The 23,468-nt window shown below is 34.9% G+C and overlaps 2 protein-coding genes across 2 annotated transcripts; one reads left to right on the forward strand and one right to left on the reverse strand.

Annotated features, from left to right (window-relative positions):
* Nucleotides 1-7,808: 7,808 nt before the first annotated feature.
* LOC144576182 (protein trichome birefringence-like 1) lies at nt 7,809-10,045 on the forward strand. Its single transcript, XM_078326466.1, has 4 exons — nt 7,809-8,465; nt 8,682-8,875; nt 8,983-9,141; nt 9,465-10,045. The coding sequence occupies exons 1-4, from the start codon at nt 7,809-7,811 to the stop codon at nt 9,790-9,792; spliced, it is 1,338 nt and encodes a 445-aa protein (XP_078182592.1). The 3' UTR covers nt 9,793-10,045.
* A 130-nt stretch (nt 10,046-10,175) lies between these two features.
* DRT101 (phosphoglucosamine mutase-like protein) lies at nt 10,176-14,789 on the reverse strand. The gene is made up of 9 exons (XM_078326620.1): nt 14,640-14,789; nt 14,296-14,558; nt 13,614-13,733; nt 13,214-13,356; nt 12,534-12,788; nt 11,860-12,251; nt 10,994-11,169; nt 10,790-10,886; nt 10,176-10,625 (listed from the first exon to the last, which is right to left on the reverse strand). The coding sequence occupies exons 1-9, from the start codon at nt 14,701-14,703 to the stop codon at nt 10,468-10,470; spliced, it is 1,668 nt and encodes a 555-aa protein (XP_078182746.1). The 5' UTR covers nt 14,704-14,789; the 3' UTR covers nt 10,176-10,467.
* Nucleotides 14,790-23,468: the final 8,679 nt, after the last annotated feature.

Here is a 23,468-nt window from a genome sequence, read left to right on the forward strand (position 1 = left end):
CTTATTTGTTTTTCTATTTTTATAGCTAGAGAGGATTCATTCTGGATATTCTGGAGCGAAGGAAGGATTTCTAGGGTTGGGACTTGACCATTAAGCACGAAGGAAAAGTAGAGAGGAGGAAAATGCGAGTTTTGCGACGAATCTTCTCTATTTTTCGGGTTTTGTCATGAATTATTATTTTATCATTTGTTTTGTTTGTTTTAAAACTATGTCTGAGTAGATTTCTTAGTTTCTAGTGTTATAATGTAGTTGAATAATTTGTTTTATATGCAAGCTATTTGAATCTGTGTTGATGTTTGTGTTTGCTTGTTTGAGTAATATTTTAATTGCTTAGTTGAAATTATTTGAATTATTCTTGGTTTACTGTTAGATGAAATGCAGCATCTTTTTTGTATTTTGGCATTGATCTTTCTCTCAACCAGACTAAGTACATGAGGTTAGTGGATTGACAAAACCCGCCTAGGGCAGCCCGTGCCCGTGTACCCGCGCCTGTGCCCGTGCCCGTACCCATGATGCCCTTTTTTTTTTTTTTTAAAATTAAAAATTTAAACCAAATTTCTCCCCAATTCTTCATATATAATTTTTTTTAACAAATATGTTCAATATGTAAACAAATAAATATATATTATATGTATATGTATATGTTTATACATATAGTATACATGTATTATATTATATGAGGAGGGTTCAAATGGAGGTATTTGAACCCTCATATTATATATACATATGTAATTTTTTTCTCTCTTTATTGCATTCATTAGAAAAAAAAAAGGCACGGGCTTATATGTATATATAATTTAAAATGCATATATAATTCAAAATGCAATTATAATATCACGGGTGTGCATATATAATTCAAAATACAATTTTTCTTGTGACTGCACATGTGTATATATATGTATATGAGTATATCCAAGAAAATCTTCATGTATGATTACAAATAAATATTTTTCTTCAAATCTTAAGCTAAACTTCAAGCTTTATATTTATTTCATACATAAAAGTTATTATAATTAGTGTATAATTATATGAAGTTTAACATCATTTTTCTTGATGCCAGCATGGATTTAAAATAAAAAGTATAATTTAGTGTCTAATTAATTTATTAATAAAAGTTGTCATTTTAGTTTAAACTTGACTAATCTGAGTTTCTGATGGGTTTGATATATTTTAAAAAATGCGATTACACCAGCATGTAGAGCATTAAAAAATATATAGAATTGACATAAATTTTAATTTATTTGAATTATTCTACAATTAGTTATGAATTTTCAAAGTTCTATCATTCGAAAAAACTTTAAACAGCCATAACTTTGGCTAGGAAAGTCGGATTTGCGCGTATGATGACTTTTCAGAAAGGGGAGGATGAGATGGATCGATTTTGTTTGGGTGATACACTGGGCATCATTACATCGAAAGCATAAGAATTTCAAAAAAACGTCATTTAGTGTCTCAAAAATCCAATTTAAGTTTTCGTTCGACGGTAGACGTACAATGATCGGTATTTTCAAAGTAGCTTAATAAATAGTAAAAAAAAATCATAAAAATATAAAATTTGGTCTCCAAGCATATTTCAATATAGAGATCACATCTAACGGTTCAGATAGACTTTGAAAATGAAAAAATGACTTATAACCATATACCCTCATATGCTTATGTAAGTAGAGTAGCCAACCTCTATATTATATATACATATACATATACGGTTCAGATAGACTTTTAAAGTAATTGATTTAAGTAACATTGTTTTAAAATAATTAGTAATTTTGATTTATATTTAAAGTAATTGATTTAAGCAACATCGTATTAAAATAATTAGTAATTTTTATTTATATTTAAAGTAATTGATTTAAGCAACATTGTTTTAAAATAATTAGTAATTTTTATTTATAAAATATATTATCAATTTAAAATGAACGTTTAGAAAATATGTTATTAATTTAAAATGTAAACTAAAAATTTCGAGATATAAATAAATTATGAAACTATATAATTAGAATGAGAATTTGAAAATAAAATAAAATGACTCGTGTAAAGGAATAAATAAATACATTTGTACTTAGCCGAATAAACATACAAATTTTCGCAAGAATAATTTTCGCAGGAATAATTTTTATTTATTTAGGAATTATAAAGATGTGACTTGATAATTTTATGTATATATACACTATTTGATATTGAACTATTCAGATTTTAAAAGTTGAATTATAAACACGTAATAATATTTATACGACGCTGTTAAAAAAAAAAAAAAAAAAATCGAACCGGACCGCCCTGCCCCTCAAGGGTACAACGGGCACGGGTATAGGACGGGCAGGGCACAGTTTTTGAAAAAAAAAACCCGTGATGCCCGGCCCGAGGTACCTGTCTACCCGTAATACCCGTGCCTGATCCCTAACCGTGCCCGTGCCCGGGTTTGCCCTGCCCGCCCGGCCCCTACCCGACAGCAATACACTACATGAGGTAGGTTTGTGAGCCGAGAGGTGAAACCAATTAGTAGCCGAGAGATGAACTTTCCATGCGTCGAGAGACGGTGGATACCTTTAGTAAACCAAACAAGTAACTTAGGTAGAACACTAACAAACGAGAGTTGAGTTTAGAAACCAAAGAGGGCAGAAATTGTAATTCCAGTACCGAATTTATTAAGCCAACAAACGAGAGTTGAAGTTTAGGAACATCAGGTATGGTCAATAGAACCCTACACAAAGCTACCTACACTGAAACGAATAACTGCTATATTAACTCGAGGGCCACACGAACCGTGTATGAGAGTACACGGCCTGCGTCGATACCGAGAGACAGAGTTGAAAATGAAATCAGAAATCCTGGAAACGTCTTTTATTATTGAATTAAAACCAAACTTATTTACTTTCTTGCTTTTAATCTCTGTTATTGAATTGATTAGGTAATATAAATATCAAAATCAACCTTTTGTAGAACTTCTAGTTTTCAATTAATTTAGTTAGAATCCAGTTTAGATTTGAACCGTCCTCATGATCAATACCTGATTATACTACACGATAGGACTGTGCACTTGCAGTCTGAATCAGAAATAAAGTCAAGATTTAAAAGGTATAGTTTACTTACTGAAACTTTGTACTATCTTTTGGTGTAACAGATGTCACAATTAGGAGAAGCAAATTGTCAGCTTTGGAGGAAGCTGAGTTACCTATTGAGTATTAATTGAGGCTGCTGAACCGGGAAAAGAGATGGAGATTGACATGGATGAAGAAGAGATCCAACTTGTGCAAGAAGGCATGCGTGCAGCTAAATTGGATGACAAAAATGCTGATGGTACTGGAGATGGGGTGCCTGAGGTGAAGCCTCCTACTGATGAGCGGTACTAACCTACCACCTGGTCTTGCATTGAACATCCCACGTATCCCAACACCTGCTAGCGGTGCACCTCCTGCCCCACCCCCACACACAGATGATGATGCAAACCATGAGGCCACCCATGCCCCCCGGTTCAGGTCAGCCACAACCCATGATGATGATGGGCCGTCCGGGAATGCCCCAAATGGTCCCACCACCACCTGGGTCCCAGTATACACCAGTAGCGCCACCACCACGTCCTTTTATAGTTTTATGCCCATGGGTATGGGTATGGCTGCACTATCAATGCCTAACATGGCATCGACTCCAGCACCACCACCACCACTCCCACTCGGGATGCCGCCGCCACCACCACCACCACCACCACTGCCTGATGAGCCAGAACCCAATAGGCAGAAGATTGACGATGCTTCCCTTGTCCTGGCATGCAGAGACCTACTCGCATGCATCTCAGTCTCAGTTCCTAATTTGGAAGAAGGGAATTTGAAGGGCCAAGTACTAGAGATATCAGTGCAGTCACTCTCTGAGACAATCAGCAGCCTGAAGGAGAAGATTGCCGGAGAAGTCCAGTTGTCGGCAAATAAGCAGAAGATCAATGGGAAGGCCGGTTTCCTCAAAGATAACTCTCTGAGACAATCAGTTTCCTAAAATGTACCCGTAATAATGACCTTTTTAATTGAGATTAATGTCTTGGATCCAGATAGCTTTATATGATCTGTAACAGTCCAGTAATGGCAGGACTAGTAAATCTGAGATTGTCATGGTAGAGTAATGGCATGCAAGTAAAGCTGTCTCTAACTCTCTATAGATCGAGTGGTTTTGTGGCTTTAGAGGTCGTCCATGCAATATTCTGGTAAACACCAATTGGGCATTCCCTCAGTAGTTGAAGATAATTAATTTGATAAAACGATTGCTAGCTTTTCCTCTACTAGGTACGTGCACGTGCCATATAATTAATATTTCTAGTTCTCGAATTGCAGCTTTACGAAATGGAAATTAAGTTTTCGGCTTCCATAGACACCTAGCATATATTACTGCCATTGAAGTTTAATTGTACGAAATTTCATGTACTTCTATACACGTGCTATGTTATACATGGACGGTCCCACAGAGGAAATTAGATGTGCGACCCTTCCAAGTAACTATAGAAAAAAATAATTAAAAATTTTATGATCATAGCATGATACATTACATATTTACATTCCTACTTAACGGAGGCTAATTTAATTTGTACCTTTTCAGTTGTATATTATTTTGATTTTGCTCTCTAACTCACGACTCAACAACATGACCGGGAAACAATTTTCAGCTCTTGGTTGCTATTTTTTATTTTTTTACTTCACATTTGAGTACAAAGGATTTTGAAATGCTTGTAAATTTTAGTTTTTGTAATTAATCTTCAATTGATATTATGATTTAATAACAACAAAAAAGGTGTTGCATGTAATTAATTCCACGTACCAATTTAATTATACCAGACTTTGTCCAATTCCAATGTACCTAACTTGCATTGCCCTGGTTTACATTTATCCTCATCTCTTTTGTATTCGTAAGTTTTTTTTTTTTGTTTTCCTTAATTTTTTCTCTAACAGCTGCATATAATCCAGTCGTACTTAAATACAATAGAGGAAGGTGAGACACTGAGAGTGCCGATTTTTTTAAAAATACCCCAAAGAAAAATTAAATTATTAATAATAACTAGGTTTTTGAAAAAAAATTTAAAAATGCCCAAACCGCCAATAAATTCGGCGGTCCGGAATTTTTATTCCTAACCGCCTCAAAATTCGGCGGTCCGAGAATTTTTTTTTTTTTTTTTTTCAAGGAAACTCAACTTTGCACCTCTGATTAACGTAGCAAACGACCTTGAAAAATCGTGAAAATTTACCGACATGCAGTCTTGAGATGGTAGAACAAGACTGTGAAGTTTCATACAAAATCTCTGAACAGGTCGTGAGATATCGGCTCTCAAATATTGCCCGAACCGCTGAATATTTCATTCTCAGCCCAATTTTGCACCTCTGGTTAACATAGCAAACGACCTTGAAAAATCATGAAAATTGATCAACATGCATTCTTGACATGGTAGAACAGGACTGTGAAGTTTCATACAAAATCTCCAAACAGGTCGTGAGATATCGGCTCTCAAATATTGCCCGAACTGCTGAATATTTCATTCTCAGCCCAATTTTTCACCTCTGGTTAACATAGCAAACGACCTTGAAAAATTGTGAAAATTGACCGACATGTAGTCTTGACATGGTAGAACAGGACTGTGAAGTTTCATACAAAATCTCCGAACAGGTCGTGAGATATCGGCTCTCAAATATTGCCCGAACTGCTGAATATTTCATTCTCAGCCCAATTTTGCACCTCTGGTTAACATAACAAAACACCTTCAAAAATCGTGAAAATTGACCGACATGCAGTCTTGACATGGTAGAACAGGACTGTGAAGTTTTATACAAAATCTCTGAACAGAACGTGAGATATAAGCTCGCAAAAATAGCCCCAACCGATGAATGTTTCATCCGGGGTCCAACTTTGCACCTCTGGTTTCCTTAGCAAAACATCTTATTTTGAAGTGTTTTTTTGTTCTTATTTTTTTAGTGTTTTTTTCCAAAATTGTTTAATATTTTTTTATTGTACGAATACTATCATAAAACATAGTTCAACCCAAAACTAAAACTAAAACATAATAAAACATAATAAAACATAAAACATAATATGCCCGATAAATCATAAAACATAATAAGCTAACTAAAAACTAAAACATAAAACATAATAAGCTAACTACAAACATAAAACATAATAAAATATAAAACACTAAATAATAAAACTATAAAACAAAAACCACGAGCTCTAAAACATAATAAAACTAACTAGAAACAAAACAAAACTAAGCGCTCAACGATACTGCGAAGGCGTATATCGGTCAGCTGGTTGGCCCCTGTTCTCTCTGGTGAAAACCCGAGCCTGATGCCAGTCATTCCACTATACTTCTCCTTCCTGCGCCACGCGAGCTGGTGTGATCTCCTCCTCGGGCTCAGCCTCTCTGCTCATCGTGAGTGCTGTACCTCATGGATCATCGACGGTGTGGGTAGCTGGCGGTGGCGGGGGGGTATGGAACAAGGATGCCGCAAGCTGGGAACCGTAGTCAGGCTGAGTCCCGCTACTAGAGGCCTCCCAATCATGAGACCTCTCTGGATACGGCTGACGCGGTGTCGGGGAGGTGGCTGTGTCCAACTGATACTCTGGAACAAAATCTGCAAGGCTGAAAGTCAAGCTCTCATCCTGCGTAATTAACACTAATTACCACTAAATTGGTACCGTAATTAATTAATCCTAATTATAACTAATTAACACTAATTAACACTAATTACGATCATAGCTTGGACTAAATAATCCAAAATAAAATTAAAACTAACTTTGGTACCATATTTATCACTAATTACAAATATTTTAGTACCTACATTGACACTAATAACCACTAAATTGGTACCGTAATTAATTAACCCTAATTATAACTAATTAGCACTAATTACGATTAAATTTTGGACTAAATAATTCAAGTTAAAATTAAAACTAACTTTGGTACCATAATTATCACTAATTATAAATATTGTGGTACCTACATTGATACTAATTACCACTAAATTGGTACCGTAATTATTTAATCATAATTATAACTAATTAGCACTAACTCAACTAACTAAAAAAAAAAATACTAATTTTGGTACCTTACTAACATAATTGGACTAATCTACAACTTTTTTACACTACAAATGAAATTTCAAAAAAATATAGGGACTTACTTGCAAATTGGAAGAAGAGAGAAGAAGAGAGGAGAAAAGAAAGAAGAAATTCGGGTGGGGAGGAGAGAGAGTGAGATTTTGAGAAAATGAATTGTGAGGAGAGAGAAACAGCCATTTGGGGGTATATATAGGCCCGGACTACCGAATTTTGGGGCGGTTAGGAATTAAAATTCCGGACCGCCGAATTTTGACGCCGTTTGGGCATTTTTAAAATTTTGTCTAAAACCTGGTTATTTTTAATAATTTATTTTTTGTTTTGGGTATTTTTAAAAAAATCGGCTGAGAGTGGACCCCAGCGGGCGGACCCCAGGATTTCTAACAGGCAATAAAATAATTAATAATAAATCCTACGTGCGGGGAGGAGAACCGACAAGACGGTTACACCTAAAATCAGGAATTCATTTCACCTAAGGTAACAGAATATTTATTTTTAGATCTGGACCGTCTGACCGAATTCGCACACGAATATTAAAGAGGTTCGCTGCATTCCACCTCGGACGGGATTGATGAATATTCTAATCGGGTGGTCGAGATAAAATCAGAAATATTATGGTACCTCAGAGCATATGGACTCCAAGATCAGTCCCTAGTGTCTATTGTGGTTTCCCAATTTCTCCAAAACAAAATGTGGCTTAACCCAAACCAAAGCAAGAAGCAAGCATGGGTTTTTTCAAGAACCTCCCAAGAGAAGCGCCTGCGCCTAATCTGAATAGGCAGATCCTCCTTCAACTTTCCTTGGCTGCCATTAGCGCTGTTTCAGTAACTCTTCTCCTCTTTTTCCTAACCTTAAGCTTCTCCAGTCGTGTACCGCCTACTCTCCCCCCAGTCATATTCAACCCGCAACTCCTTATTTCTTTCTACGACGACCCGTCTCCAATTCCTTCTCTCTCTCTCTCTGCTGCTCCGCCAGATCCTCTTGATGAAGATGCAAACAGAGATGACCTAGATCAGTTAGAGTGGTGTGATGTGTTTGATGGAATGTGGGTGTTCGATGATTCTTTGCCGAGTTATCTCCCCGGCTCATGCCCCTTTATTGATGCTGCTTTTGATTGCCACGCAAATGGTCGTAGAGATGTTAACTATACAAAACTCCGCTGGCAGCCAAAGAGTTGCAACATACCAAGGATGGATGGGAGGCAAATGCTGGATTTGTTGAGAGGAAAGAGATTGGCATTTGTTGGAGACTCTCTAAACCGAAACATGTGGGAATCACTGGTCTGCATGTTAACACATTCTCTTACTAACAAGAGTACGGTTTTTGAGGCTTCTGGCCGAAAAGAGTTCAAAACTGAGAGCTTTTACTCATTCATCTTCACTGTAAGCTAACCTTAATTCTTCTAATATTAATTGTTTATTTATTAAGCATCAAATCAATTTTATATATATATGTATTATATATATGCCACTAATAAGAACCAATTAAGGAGCACTGCTCATTGGCATACTGGACTTTTGGTATTTTATTTGTAAATTTAATTAGAGTATTTAGTTTGGTCATTGAATTGGCTTTGTGTTGGTTGCATATATATATAGGAATATAACTGCTCAATTGAGTTCTTTAGATCACCTTTCTTGGTGCAACCGTGGGAGATAGAGGACTCCTCAGGACGCAAATGGGAGACGCTTAGGCTTGATAAAGTGGATAATTCATCAGACAAGTACAGAGATGCAGACATAATTGTATTCAACTCAGGTCACTGGTGGACACATGAAAAGACTTCTAAAGGGTATATATATATGTGTGTGTGTAATCAATTACTAATTACATCAACTTGTGCTATAATAAAATTAAGCTGGTAATTAATTAATTAATTTGCATGCTATCCATTTTTAGGTTGAATTATTATCAGGAAGGTGATAAGATTCACCCCAGGATGACCTCAGAAGAAGCCTACCAGAAGGCACTCATGACATGGGCCCAATGGATCGATGCCAATATCGACCCTGACAGGACTCATGTTTTATTTCGGGGTTATTCCTGGACTCACTATAGGTAACTATATATTACTTGGCAAATAAAATTATCAGAGAGGCCTAGCCTATTATTTAAATAAGGAAAACATAATTAAGTAGATATCTGCTCCTGAATCATACATTTGATGTAGCTAACTTTCTCAATGGAAGACAAGCAAGTAGTGTTGGTGCCCCAAGTCAAGCATACCGATCGAGTGAAAGTTTTTGCATACATTTCTTTTTCTTATGTACCTGCAATTAATATTTGCTTAGAATTGATGAGAAATATATATGTCACCGCTAGCAAATGGAGAAAAGTAAAAGACTTAATAATATACGATTGATTGATTGTTTCCTCTGTAGTGGTGGCCAATGGAATTCAGGTGGGAGCTGTGATGGAGAGACCCAGCCTATAACTGAGGAAAGGCACCTAGGAAGCTACCCTGCTTTCATTCACATCCTCAATTCGGTTCTCCTAGATATGAAAACACCAGTTCTGTATTTAAATATTACAAAAATGACGGATTACAGAAAGGATGGTCATCCATCTGTGTATCGTTACCCGGAGAAAGAAAGGAAGAAGAACGTGGTTCAGGACTGTAGTCACTGGTGCCTCCCTGGTGTACCTGATGCATGGAATGAGATCCTCTTTGCAATGCTTTTGCAGAGATTAGGTAATGATCCAGTCTGACTAAGACTTGATTATGTAGCTAGATTGTATAACAAGGGGTTATATGAATGTAAGATGTGTAAAAATTCATTTACCAGGTTTCTTTTGTTGAAGCCTTCAGGGTATATTAGTGCAGCGTAGAGGGGAAAAAAAAAATAGAGTTTTGAGGTTATAATAGATTTGAATTTGATGAAAGAAGTATAGTTCTTCATTTTTGTCAGCCAAATGTAAATGTAAAATTTACTCGACTATTGCTATCTCAGCTTATGGTCAATTCTTCTAGCTTCCAATGCATGTCGTTACAATACATAGCCAGCAAATAATGCATTCATGAGCACTTAATGACCCGTTCAATGAACCATATTCAATAAAAGGATGGACAATGGATCGAACTGAAAACATGCTAAATTTCTGCCAAATTCTATAAACTTAAAAAAAATATTACAATCAGCCTCAACTGTCATAAACTCAAGACTCAATTTTTGATAAACTAACACATTATTTATAATTTAGAATGCATGCAAAAATTAAGTACATGCAAACAATATAAAGTTAAAACAAAATAATAATTTAGAAACTGAAGACCAAATTGAGATGAATTACAGAGCACCAATGGAGCACTCAAGAAAGCAATCCAAATGCGGATTTTTCCTTGAGAATTAGAAAACTCTGTACTAAAGGTGAAAGTCAGCTACTCTAAGCTTTAATGTCAAAACCAAGAATGCTATTGACATGCTGAGCCACAGAATTTGCAAGGCTGTCAGCTGAATCCTGCGTTGCAGCCTCGGCATATATGCGTACCACATCCTCTGTGCCAGAAGGCCTAACGAAGCATCGTCCATGGGTGTACTTGGCTGCTCAAATTAATTAGTTTCAATAAAGTTACTGTCAGGTTCATGAACAAATCTCTCACGGCTAAAGCTTATAGAGAATCATTTTAGTTGAAACAAACAAATTGCTACAAGGATTTTTATGGAGAATAAAAGCTTATTCTTAGGATTCAAAAAGGACAAGCCACCTGTCTCTGTATCAATTAACTCTTGTAAAGCTGAAGGCTTCACAACCCTTGTCTCTGCATCAGCTGTCTCAATAGCAGTCCGATCTGCAACCTTCACCTGTGTAACAGTTCAAACAATAAAGGATTCAAGTAGGATGCATATTGAGCTAAACCCTTGCCTTACACAGTAACTTAGACTTTTAATAAGGAGATGGAGAAGTATGCCTTTAGTTGACGGCTTGGCAAATCTTGGTATAGATCACACCATTTTTGGAAAGACCATCCTTTGTTGTGAAGTATTGCCTCTACCAAAAACAGCCCACTCAATGCATCTCCTACTGCTTGATTTATTAGCTGTGTCACTGCCACCAATCTCGATGCAGCCCTTTGCTTCTCAGAGCCTGCATAAATTATGTTAAACATCAATTGCAATTTCCGGTCTTACCTCTATATCAGGGATTTAGGGGCATCACAAAACCAATACCTACCCTCTCTTTTTTTGTTAAAAAAAAATTGAAGGAAATGCAAATGCTGCAAATAAGACCCATCACCTGACATTTGCATGTTTCCCAGTTACGCAATTAAAAACCCAACTTCTGTTGGCATTACTTGGAACTGAATTGAATCATAAATTTGTTATCAGCTCCAAGCTGACTACTTTACAGCCAATTGTTATCTAACCAAATTATTTAATGAACAGCTCAAGAAAGGCATCCAAAAAACTGCTAAAGATAGATAGCGAAGTAAAAAGCTCAATTTGAATTTCTGTCTAAAAGTTTCTCAATTTGGATAGTGAATCGTTTTAAGTAAACCAATTTGCTTGATTTGATTATATCTCAGTTCTTGCTTGGAACAAAGTAAAGCTCACTAAGACTAATGACAAAGTAGTCACCAACGAATAGAACTTTTGATTTTCTAACAGGTCAATATTTCAAAATGACTCATCACAGTTCGGATGTTTATTGAAAATGTTACAGTGAAGGTGTGTGCCATTTGAAGTAGGAGATTAGTTGAACTTGCAAAAAAACCGCGGGAATTCCATTGAGAAATAAACATAAACTTGTTTTATTGGATGAGACAAAAAAATTAACCTGGCAATTTTGAGGTAAGCTCGCTATTCACCAATTCCAGCTGAGACAAAAACTCCTTTGAGAAAAGAACAGTTCCGTGACCATTTGCCTCAAAATACAACCCAATATCATATTCCAATGCTTTCTCGTGCAAATACTTAACCCCAGTCGGCGTAAATATCACCTCCAGACCAAGGTTTCTGAGATAGTCTGTAGCAGCCCCATTAGCATACGCAGTTTGTATGACACCTAGCCTTGTGGGGAGTTCTTCAAGAAGGCTTAACTGTTCTTGTATGAATATTGCAAAGAGGGAGAGAATCTTATCACCGTCAACTAATTCAATTTTATTGTTGGTATTCGGTATAAGGCGAAAAAATACAAGCCGATCAGCATCACCATCCAAGCTTGCACACCTGAAATGCTAATTTGTACATGGATATCAGATGTGTTTTATTTTACTTATGTGTCCTTCAGTTTTCAGCTTTGTTTCTTTATTGTCGTCCATAGCTGAGACCAAAAAAAATATTGAAAATATGGAACCTGGCTGGTAACCACTTGGTACAAGTATTGTGAGGTAAGTCCAGCTACAGAACTGGTAGGAGTAATCCCCAGGTATAGAACAAAAATCTGTTTCAACTAGTTTTATACCGGTGCTGTACCATACTGGTTGAGACTGAAGGAACGACATAGCTCACCTGATACCTAGGTCATCTGAGCAGAACCCACTGGGCGCAAACTTCTCCTTTTGCACAAAATCAGCACCACATCCTTCATTGAGTAGTCCTTCTCCTTCCTTACCAGTATTTCTAACATCTATCTCCAATCCTATGATGTTTTTCTTAATCTCCTCAAGTTTTGCCCCACCGACACCATTGGCACCATCCACAATCAGTTTCTTTTCAACTGCATTGAGATTCAGATTTTCATTTGGTGCTAATTCCATCAAGCTCCTGCCTCAAAAATTAACAAGTTCAGAAAACAGAAACAATAAAGAACAGAAACTTGAATGTGTTCTATCTCATTGTTTCTTGACAGGAAGTAAATTGTACCCCGCATGCTTTTGCCTATTTTATATCATTGTTAAAAACATGTTCTATTTGCACAAAATTAATGTTATATGGACATACGCGCTGAAGCAGACCAGCACTAATATTACTTGGTTTATGTTTGAGTTGGTTTTACAGATTGGGGCTTCTGATAGCTCCAAATCGAGTCGCAGCCAATACAGTGAAGAGATAAATTAGAAGGCATAGTCAAACCATTAGGTGCCATGAAGGCTGGTACAGAATCTAGACTATAATTGTTATTGGTAATGTTTGCTTGGTGCCACTGCATAGATTATTATGTCTTATGGTTAAAATGAAAAGAAACCAACCTGAAGGAGTTAGAAATTTGTGCAAAATAATCAGATTCAGTAGCCTTCGTGCCTTTGTTCCAATTCCTAACCATCCAATGTAATTCTGGAGTTGTTAATACCCCCATGTCAATTGCGACAGCACCAATGATAGAAGAAATGCCCTGGATTTTATGAAAGAATAACTTACTATATCACCCTTTCATATCTGGAAGGCAGCAAGGAAGCAATTACAGTTACAGGATTTGCAAAGCTACCAATAGAACATGGTTCTGATAATATTATCATGCCCAGTCTCAAACTATGCAAACTACTTATTGCTGCTTCATTGATAGAGGAGGTGCAAGGAAAAAAATGCACAAAAAAAAAATTCCATGTACCCTTTCCTGAAACAAGGAAAAACTAAACACAAAATACATACTTGTTTTGCAGCTTCAAGAAGTGCTTCTCCAGTAGGTCTAGTGTCTCTAGCCAGTAGAACCTCTGCAGATTGGGCACCTCCTAATGGGATCTCCTCATCCTTTGCGAATTGAAGTACCAACTGCCAAAAGTAATTTTTCCATTTTAGTATCCATTTTAGTATCTCCTGAGTGTAGCCAAAATGATCAAAAAAGACCTATGACTGCTAGGCGCTGACATCAGCAATAGTAGACAATGAGATGTTTCAGGACCATACTTTCTGATAGATGTTAATAATATAAACTTAGTCAACCTGTATTAGTTATGTTAGCATGTGGTCCATTGATCATATCATAGCTAACCTCTTCAGGGGTGAAATAAAGCCTTAGCAAAAGCATTGGTTTCTGTTGGTGTTTACTTGAGTATTTTTATAGTCTCAGTTTAGTGAAAGCCTACTAGTGATTGAATGAATTTCACAATTTGATAGACATCCTATCTACTTTATAGACAACATATCTACAATTTTATTTATTTTATACTTTTCATAATAGTTTTCTCCGTCGTCAGACATCACAGTTGTCAATATATACTTTTTTCTGTTGAAAGTTGCAGACATTTCACAGGGTGCGGTGCATTGAAACGGCAAAATAAGCTTAATTTTGCAAGCAGGTATTAATAAAAAAAAAAATTAAGAGGAAGCAAACTTGAGCAAGGGAATTAGGATCAGGGGCATTGGCGACTGCATTGGCAAAAGGCTCCCATGACTGGTCCATCATGCTCCCATCTGGATCGGCGATCTTGACGCCATTATCGCACACTGGATTGTGAGAAGCTGTTATCACCAGGCCCGACGTTGACCCGGTCTTGAGGGATCTCAAGGCTGCTACTATTCCCGATCGGTGCACCGTTGAAGCGAGAAGAGACCCATCGGATCTGAACCCGGATGTTCCGTACGAAAAGCGCAATCCTGTGGAAGAGAGAAAGAAAGATTATATTATTAGAAGGGGTGGTAGATATGAGAGAGAGAGAGAAGGAGAAAGGCGGCGACCGTTTGGAAGAGGGAAGCGCACGGCGGAGTCGAGGAGGAGAGAGAGCTGCTGGTCGCCAGCCATGGAGGAACCTTCCTGTCTGTCAACTGGAGTCGACTCTGGACTTCCTTCCAATGCAGACCAAATGCAAATGGCAAATGGAAGGGGAATCTGTCAGGTGGGACCCTAGGAATATGAGTAAAAACTTTATATTCATGCAAAATTACGTATTCTCCTCTAAAGTTTATAATATCATATTTAACCTTTAAAATTTTAAAAACTCAAAAAAAAATTCATTTTATTGTCTTTTGACTCTCTTTTATTGAAACTCGTTTTAAATTTATAAAATATCTATTTTATCTTTTATTATATATATATATAGAGAGAGAGGCTAATATGCATTCGGTTGCATATGGACCGAAGTGCTTACGGTCCAAATTTGATTTTTCAAAATCCAAACGGTCGATCTGAACCGTTCATCTTGTTCTCCATATTAATATGTGCTTGGAGACCAAATTTTATATTTTTTATGAATTTTTTTACTATTTATTAAGTATTTTACAAAATTGTTGATCCAACGGTAGCTTAACAAAACAGTAAAATCAACAGCTACCGTTGGATCAACAATTTTGTAAAATACTTAATAAATAGTAAAAAAATTCAGAAAAATATAAAATTTGGTCTCCAAGCACATATTAATATGGAGAACAAGATGAACGGTTCAGATCGACCATTTGGATTTTGAAAAATCAAATTTGGACCGTAAGCACTTCGGTCCATATGCAACCGAATGCATATTAGCCACTCTATATTTATATATATAGCATGTTTCAAAAAAAATATTAGTCTCCTAATTAATCAATTACTAAGTGCAAATGAATAATTTCTCTACATTTGACGATTACACAAGCACATACAGATATACCTAAATGTCATTTTGTAAACGTCAGAAGTAGAAAAACTACTCATTTGTTCTCGGATTTAGATCAATTAGAAAACTAACATTTTTTTAAAACATATTACATTTATATATATTTTTTTCTTTTTTTAATAAAGGGATAAAATGAGTTTTTATGAAAAGGAAATAAAATATGTACATTTGTGAGTTTTTGAAATTTAGAAGAGTAAATATGATATTATCAACTTTAGAGAAGGGAATACGTTATATATTTTTTAGGTGTATACGATATAACATGAAATGAAGCGTCTAATTGTCTACAGACTTTTGTCCACATATTTGACTTGCGCGAATACTGTAAAACTACTTCTACATGTTGTATAATTATACAATATATCACATAAAATATATTAGTTAATCACAAAACATCCAGTAACTATTTGAAGTGGTCCCATGATAGTTAAAAACATATTGCAACTTACACAACAGGACAAAAAAATTGTACTTTCAAACTGTACTTTTGAAAATTACAGTTATAAGAAGTTATTGGCAGTTAGTGTTAGTTATTAGCAGTTATTTTGACAAAAAACATGATAAAAAGGCAAAATTAAATTTTCTGATTATTATTTTTTTTATTTTTTTTCTCGATTTAATGAATGCACAAATAAATCATTAAAATAATGAATATTGTAAAATTGACCACTTTAACTATAAAAATAAAATGTACAAACTATAAAATTACAGACATGCAAAATTAACAGATGAAAACGATAAAATAAAATGTTGAAAAATATCAATTTTCAATACTGTAAAAATATCAATTTAAATTGTGAAATCAAAAGGTAAAAACTATGAAATTACAAAATTGTAAAATTAGCAGATTAAATAAAATTTAAAAAATGTCAATTTTCAATACTGTAAAATTGTAAACCTAAACTGTGAAAATAAAAAGTAAAAACTATAAATTTACAACAATGTAAAATTAGCATATGAAAACGATTAAATACAATTTAAAAAATATAAATTTTCAATATTGTAAAAATGTGAATTTAAACTGTGAAAACAAAATGTAAAAACTATAAAATTCTAATAATGTAAAATAAGCATATGAAAAGGATAAAATAAAATATAAAAAATACAAAATTTCAACTTAAACTACAAAAATAAAACATACAACCTACAAACAATCAATACTGTAAAATTTCTAAATCTAAACTATAAATCAATTCCATGTATACTGTAAATTTTTTAAATCTAAACATACTTCCATCATATGTTCAACAAAACCATAATATTCACCACACACATCATCTGTTCAACACAAACCATAATATTCACCACAAAATAACAAAACCTAATTATATCATTCAACATTTAGAATAGCATAAAAAAACTATGGAAAAATAACTTCTACATTAAAAACCTCCTGTATTCATTGTTGGGATGAGTAAGAAGCCCCATCACAAGAACCACACGTTCTTTTGAGATATCATCCTGCATAAAAATAAAATAAACAATGAAACAAATTGGATTTATTATAGATAAGAATTACAAAATAATTTTACAAGTTAGTTACCTGAGTGAAAATCATAGGACTGTATGTGATAATATTGTACACAAAACGCAAGAGGAAGATAGCGCAGTCCTGTGATTGCTCTCCCTGTTTTGGGCAGTCCTTATAATCCACAGCAACATCTACCCAATCAGGTTTGGTTGAAAGGTAATTTGATACCAGCAATTAATAAAAACTTTAATTCTTAAACCTACAGTTAATTGCCACAAGAAAGAAAAACTAGTATAACAATACTGTAAAATATCTGCAAAATCAAACGATTAAAATCATTCAAACAAAATAACTAATGTATCTTGTAAAATTAATTCATATATCTAATAAAATTAACTAATGTGTTCTATGTAGATGACAAGAACAATCCTGTAAAATAACATATCTAATCAATGAAATTAACAAAATATCCTACAAAAATAACATATCAAATCAAATATATTTAATCTATAAAATTGATTCATCGTGTTCTTCTTTCAAAAGTGAAATTGAATATTGTAAAATAAAATATTGAATCATGTAAGTTCTTAAATTAAAAAAATCAAATCGACGACATTACAAAAACGATCTATGTAATTTTGAATTCAAATATCAAATATCAAATTCAAATCAGACATTGAGATAAAAAAATATACAAAATCAAACGAGATCGACAGCTGATCTGTTAGATTAGATCAGATCAACCTCAAAATATTACCAGATCGGATCAGAATCTGCCAAAAGCGGTAGCAATATCAAACTAACAAATTGACCTAGCCCGTGAACAAATTCGCAACTCTCATGTGCTACTGGAATGATATGATTGACCTGCGAGCAAAAAAAAATGATCTAATGACCGCCGATCTGACTGTACATAATAGAAATGATTGCGTTGAAATAAAAGAGAAGACACAAAAATTAACATTTTGCAATGAAATGCCTAAGTGCTTCTGTGCATAATCAAAGATATCGCACAACTAAATGGCAAAATCATTCGATTATAATTCCAAAATTTGATCTCAGGTCTAAAAACATTTACCTTGTCATATATCAGATCAATAGAATCGAAAGCAAAAAACAACTGAAATAATTGGAATGGGGGACCTTTTCTCATATGGAAGGATAATAGTGCGAAATGGAAAGCCGCGGACAGGATTTTGTATCGCTCCTCTCTCTTCGTTTTCTTGTTGCCTCTTCTGCACTTTCCCATCGCCTGATCGATCTCCTCGCTTGAGTTCCTAACGGCAGTGTTGAAACGTCTGCCGTCCCTGCCGGATTAGAAGAGGGGGGAGAGAGAGAGAGAGAGAAGCTGCTATCGCTGTCAAGATTTTAAAAAAAGAAAAGAAAAAAGAAGCTGCTAGAGGAAAAAAGTAGGGAGAAGCAGAGAATTGGGAGAAAAAGAGATCTGATTTATAAAAAGAAGGTGGAGTCCATTAAAATTAGTTAAACGAGAGTAGATAAGGTTTTGTAGACAAAGATATGTGGATGAAAACCTTTTCTCAACATGAAATTCCCCCAATTATTAATGAAAACAAAAATAAATTAATCAAAAGAAATTGGATTAACATCATAAATTATGGCGGACATCATAATTTAACAAGTTCTAAAAACCGGATTGAAAAAGAAAAAATTCTGAACACCATAACTATAGTGTTAGCCTTTGAATGTCGCAAAAAATATAGAAGGCCTTTTATTTTTATTTCAGTTAATTAGAAAAAGATCCGGTCTTTCTTTAAACATCATAACTTTAATGAAGGAATTCAATAATATAAAGTTTTAGTAGGCCATAGGAATTTAAAGAGTACTGTTCATTGATGCTATTCTCTTAATTAAATATTCAATCAAACAAATAAAATACGTAGAGTATGAGGACTTTTTTCTTCCTCTAACCTCATATTAGCTAGCTTTTTCCATTTAAAGTAACTTTTGAAAATGGTTGGCTTCGTAGGTATATGTAAGTTCATGGAAGATTAATTATCGAATCTTTTTCTTTGAGAATTAGTTTTTGATTTAGTGATAAAAGATGTCACTGTTAAGGATTTAAAAAAAAAAAAAAGATTTAGTGGTTAAAGACAACATTCTCCGCGTGAGAGATTGTACTCCGATAAAAGTTCTTGATAAACAATTAAATAAAACTAGTATGCTAGATTTTCATCATTCTATCTCAAAAAAACTCGATGTTTATTGTTTTCTTAATTTAATTTATGGTCGGTTGGTTATTCAGAAATATTTGTTATTATTTTAGATGTTAATGGCTGTATCGAGAATTCTAGGCCGACACAATATTCAACAATATTATGGACTAAATGAGTAGTATTCTTTAGTAATTGAACTATGAAGAAGAGAGGGAAAAAAAAAAGATATTCGGTAATAAATTTTGATAGATTTCAATGTGAATTCTTGTCAGTTTGCGTTTCAATTTTGAAAACATGTCCGTCCATAGTCAAAGTGTGGGTGACAGAAAGACACTCATTTGATCAACATGATGCTAATAGGTTTCAATTTTATTTAGAGGCGGAATTACAAAATTTGAACAAGAAAACTAAATTATAAAATGCATAATTGAAAAAAATAAAAGAATAAGCAGCAGTACTTAATTAGTACGCTGAGATTCTGTTGCTCTGAAAAACCAATTTACGTCATATTGAGAGCAAAATAATAATTATTATATAAATAGCATTTTGGGTTGGGTTGTGTAATAAGATGTAATAGCAATTCAATTGTTTAATAAAAGCACAGAGTCATAGATCTCCTGCTAAAGTTGGAAGTAATGTTAGTACATCTCTTATGTATTGTATCCTCTCAGGTACCGGACTGTACAATACTATTTAAAATAGGGAGATCCATTTTGAGATTCGTACAAGATTAAAACTGATGATTCAGATCTCATCGTACTCATTCAGGTTTTGCACTGGATCTGAATTATGTTTCCATTCCTACTTGGCTCCTCTCCTGCTCTAAAAAGGAGCATAAACCATAAATAATTAAATCAATTTTACAGAACCAACATGATTGTTTTTTTTAAAAAAAAAAATCATAAGTACCGAACAGGCCGTTCGGTCTCACAATTGGCCTTTTCCCCAAACCGAACGGACCGTTCGGTCTCAACCTTTTTTTTTCATTTTTCCAATTCTTTTCACTATTGCTGCACAATTTCTACCATAGAAGATCCCATCAATAATAATTTTTTCTCCAGACCAGACGGTTCGGTCTCTATATTTTTTTTCTCTCAGACCGAACCCACCGTTCGGTCTCTATATTTTTTTCTCCTTGTATTACTGTTTTCATCATTTTTGCAACCGATTTTTGTTTGTTTGCTATGCTTTTTGTAAATAATTTCAAAGTAAAGATAATGTAAACTTTTTAATTTTTCTAAAGAAATAATTATTATTAGTTTGACTGAACAAGTGTTATTAATATTACTGTTTTCATCATTTTTGCAACCAGTTTTTTTTTGTTTGCTATGGCTTTTTGTAAATAATTTTAAAGTAAAGATAAAGTAAACTTTTTAATTTTTCTAAAGAAATTATTAGTTTGACTGAACAAGTGTTATTATTGACTCGAGAATTTTAATTGGAATATCCATCTCCTTTCTTCCTCCAACAGACAATTGATTTCTTCTTCTCCACCATTTTCACCATTTTCAGCTAAAAACCAAGCTCTATCAAAATATTGTATTTTTACGGATCGGCCTCTGCATTGTATTGGTAGCTTTCATCTAAAGATTGTAGTAAGTTTATTTTTTCAATTACGATCATATTTTAGGTTGTAAAATTGAAAATGATATCGACGATTGATTGTGAATTTTTTTTGTTCAAATAATGTCTCAAGTGATAATAAATGTTTATTATGCACGCAAAATTTCAAACGCACCGACCTGCACATTTCCTGTTACTAATTTAACGAGTCTTGATGAGCTAAGAAAATATATATATGTTAGCATTCATTTTCTCCCTAGCCAGTTCGATCTGACAATCAAGGCTCATTTGAACACGGCACCACCTGGCTCAGCAGAAAAATACCAGTTATTTAGCGTAGACGAGGAAACGATATGGCACATGATGCTTGAATATGCCACTCCGGTACTGAATTTTAAACTTCTTGATTTAGTGGTTGAGTCAGTACCAGTTGTTAGTCAGACCAATTATGACCCATATCCGGTTAGTGTACCTGGAAGTAGCAGAGACACAACGGTGTCTGATTCACCCATATACTGTGATGATCCACCCGAAATACAGATAGTGGATGATTTGGTAACTTGTTTTGACGAGCTGAATAATAATACTAGCTCAAACACAAACTCTAGCTCAGACACAAACTCTGACCTTGGTGGCTCAGCTGTCGGGGAAGATGATATGGCTGAAATGGAGGATTAAATTAGAATACAAGATGTAATGAAGGAGTGGGTAAATTATATTCCCTTTATTAATCGAGGATTGCAGCATCCTTTTCCGACATTTAATGACGATGTGTCGATGTCGTACAAGGATGAAACATTTTTTAATTATCTACCCAGAATTGACGGTCAATTTTCAGCGGGACAGATGTTTGAATCGAAAGCCGATCTTAAATCCCAGTTGGGTGCATTTGCCCTAGATAATAACTTAGAGTTAAAACAAAAATATACCAATCGTACTGGCTATGTAGTTGTATGTAGAGCAGAAAGGTGTCCATAGAGGTTATACGCAAAAACCACTGAGACGGGAAATTGGACAATTGCAACAAACCCAGACAAGCACAATTGTTACAGTATTGCTTGTAAAGTAGGCAGTCGTCAGCTGACTGCCAGGATGATTGCATATATAATCAAACCTGGTCTAAAAGAGGACCTGGAGATGTCAATTAAAGCATGTCGATTTGTAGTTAGAAATCAATACAAAATGGTTCAGCCTTCATACAACAAGATTTGGAGGGGGAGGGAGTTGGCTATTGCTGATTTATTTGGTTCTTGGAAAAAAGCCTATGAACTGTTACCTTCTATGCTCGATGCAATCCATACATCTACCCCAGGCACAAAATACGTAATTGAGCACGAACCATCTACAAAAATGGGTATCCGTATCTTCACACGTGTGGCATGGGCTTTCGGTTCATGCATTGAATCCTGGCTATATCTCCGACCAGTTATAATTGTAGATGTTGGACACCTATCCGCAGGTATAAAAGAAAATTATTCATGGCATGCGCTTATGATGTAGAACAACAATTATTGCCAATTGCGTTCGGGATTGCGGATGAGGAGAGTTCATCCAATTGGGGCTGGTTTATGCAATTTGTACGTGAAAATGTTGTCGGTCCTGATCGGATATGCGTTATATCAGACCAGCATGCTGCAATCCATTTAGTGTTTGATAGACCTGATTTAGGGTGGTGTGAGGAAAGGGGTGAAGCAGTTCATCGATGATGTTCTCAACATATTGCGTCAAATGTTTACAAGTTGTTCAAGGACCAAATTATTAAAAAATTATTCAAGAAATTTTTGTGTAAGATGAAACCTTGGAGGTTTATGAGGGTATGGATTTGATAGAAGGTAGGAGTATTACTAGTCATCAGTATGTCATGTGGTGTGGTAAACGGTTGCAAAATCTCGAAGAAGAGCCTTTGAAACTCCATAAATGGACACAATGTCATGACGGATGCCTGAATAGGTTGGGTATAATGACTACAAATGGATCAGAATCCTTGAACAATGTTCGCTTACAAAAGTATGCTACAAAGTTTCAGGTACAGCTAACTGTACCAGTTTAAAACCTTGAGTTACTCTCGATTAAGGCTGTAAGTGCACAACCCTGCTCATATAGTAAAATCAGGTATCGATCCTCAGGGACGGTACAATTCGAGTCTAAATCACTACTTATCCTAGTTAAGTACTAGAAGTGTGAAAAGTTGGGTTTGGTTTGTTTATATTTCCTAATTTCGAGCGACAATTCAATTAACAGTAAATGAAAACAATTAAAGGTTTTGGTTTTGAACAATGATAAAAGGCGTTCCCAGGGTCTCAGGTTTCATCTGAAACTTTGCCTTCTCTGGACATATCATGTGACTCGCATCATCTCTGATGCGACCCGTATGATGCGACTCGCATCATCTCTGATGCGGGTCACTTGGCCCTCAAGCTGAGCTGACATGTGTTCGTATCTAAGTTGATTTCTTGTGCGAGGCTTCAACCTGTAGCTCTCACATACTGGTATCTAACCTAAATTGATTGTCTGGTTTGCTAGAAGTATCCACAACCTTTCGATAATGGAAAGTTCACCTCTCGGCTACTATTGATCATAAATCTACTTCAAATACTAAATCTCAATTGCAAGAAACATCAAGGCCAAATTACTAGAAGAGATGCTATAGACATCTAACAGTAGACAATCAAGAATCAATCAAGCAATCAAAATCAAGCAATCAATAAAT

The sequence above is a fragment of the Carex rostrata genome, chromosome 25 (genome assembly GCF_964058835.1).
Source record: "Carex rostrata chromosome 25, lpCarRost1.2, whole genome shotgun sequence".
In the NCBI taxonomy this organism is placed as follows: domain Eukaryota; kingdom Viridiplantae; phylum Streptophyta; class Magnoliopsida; order Poales; family Cyperaceae; genus Carex; species Carex rostrata.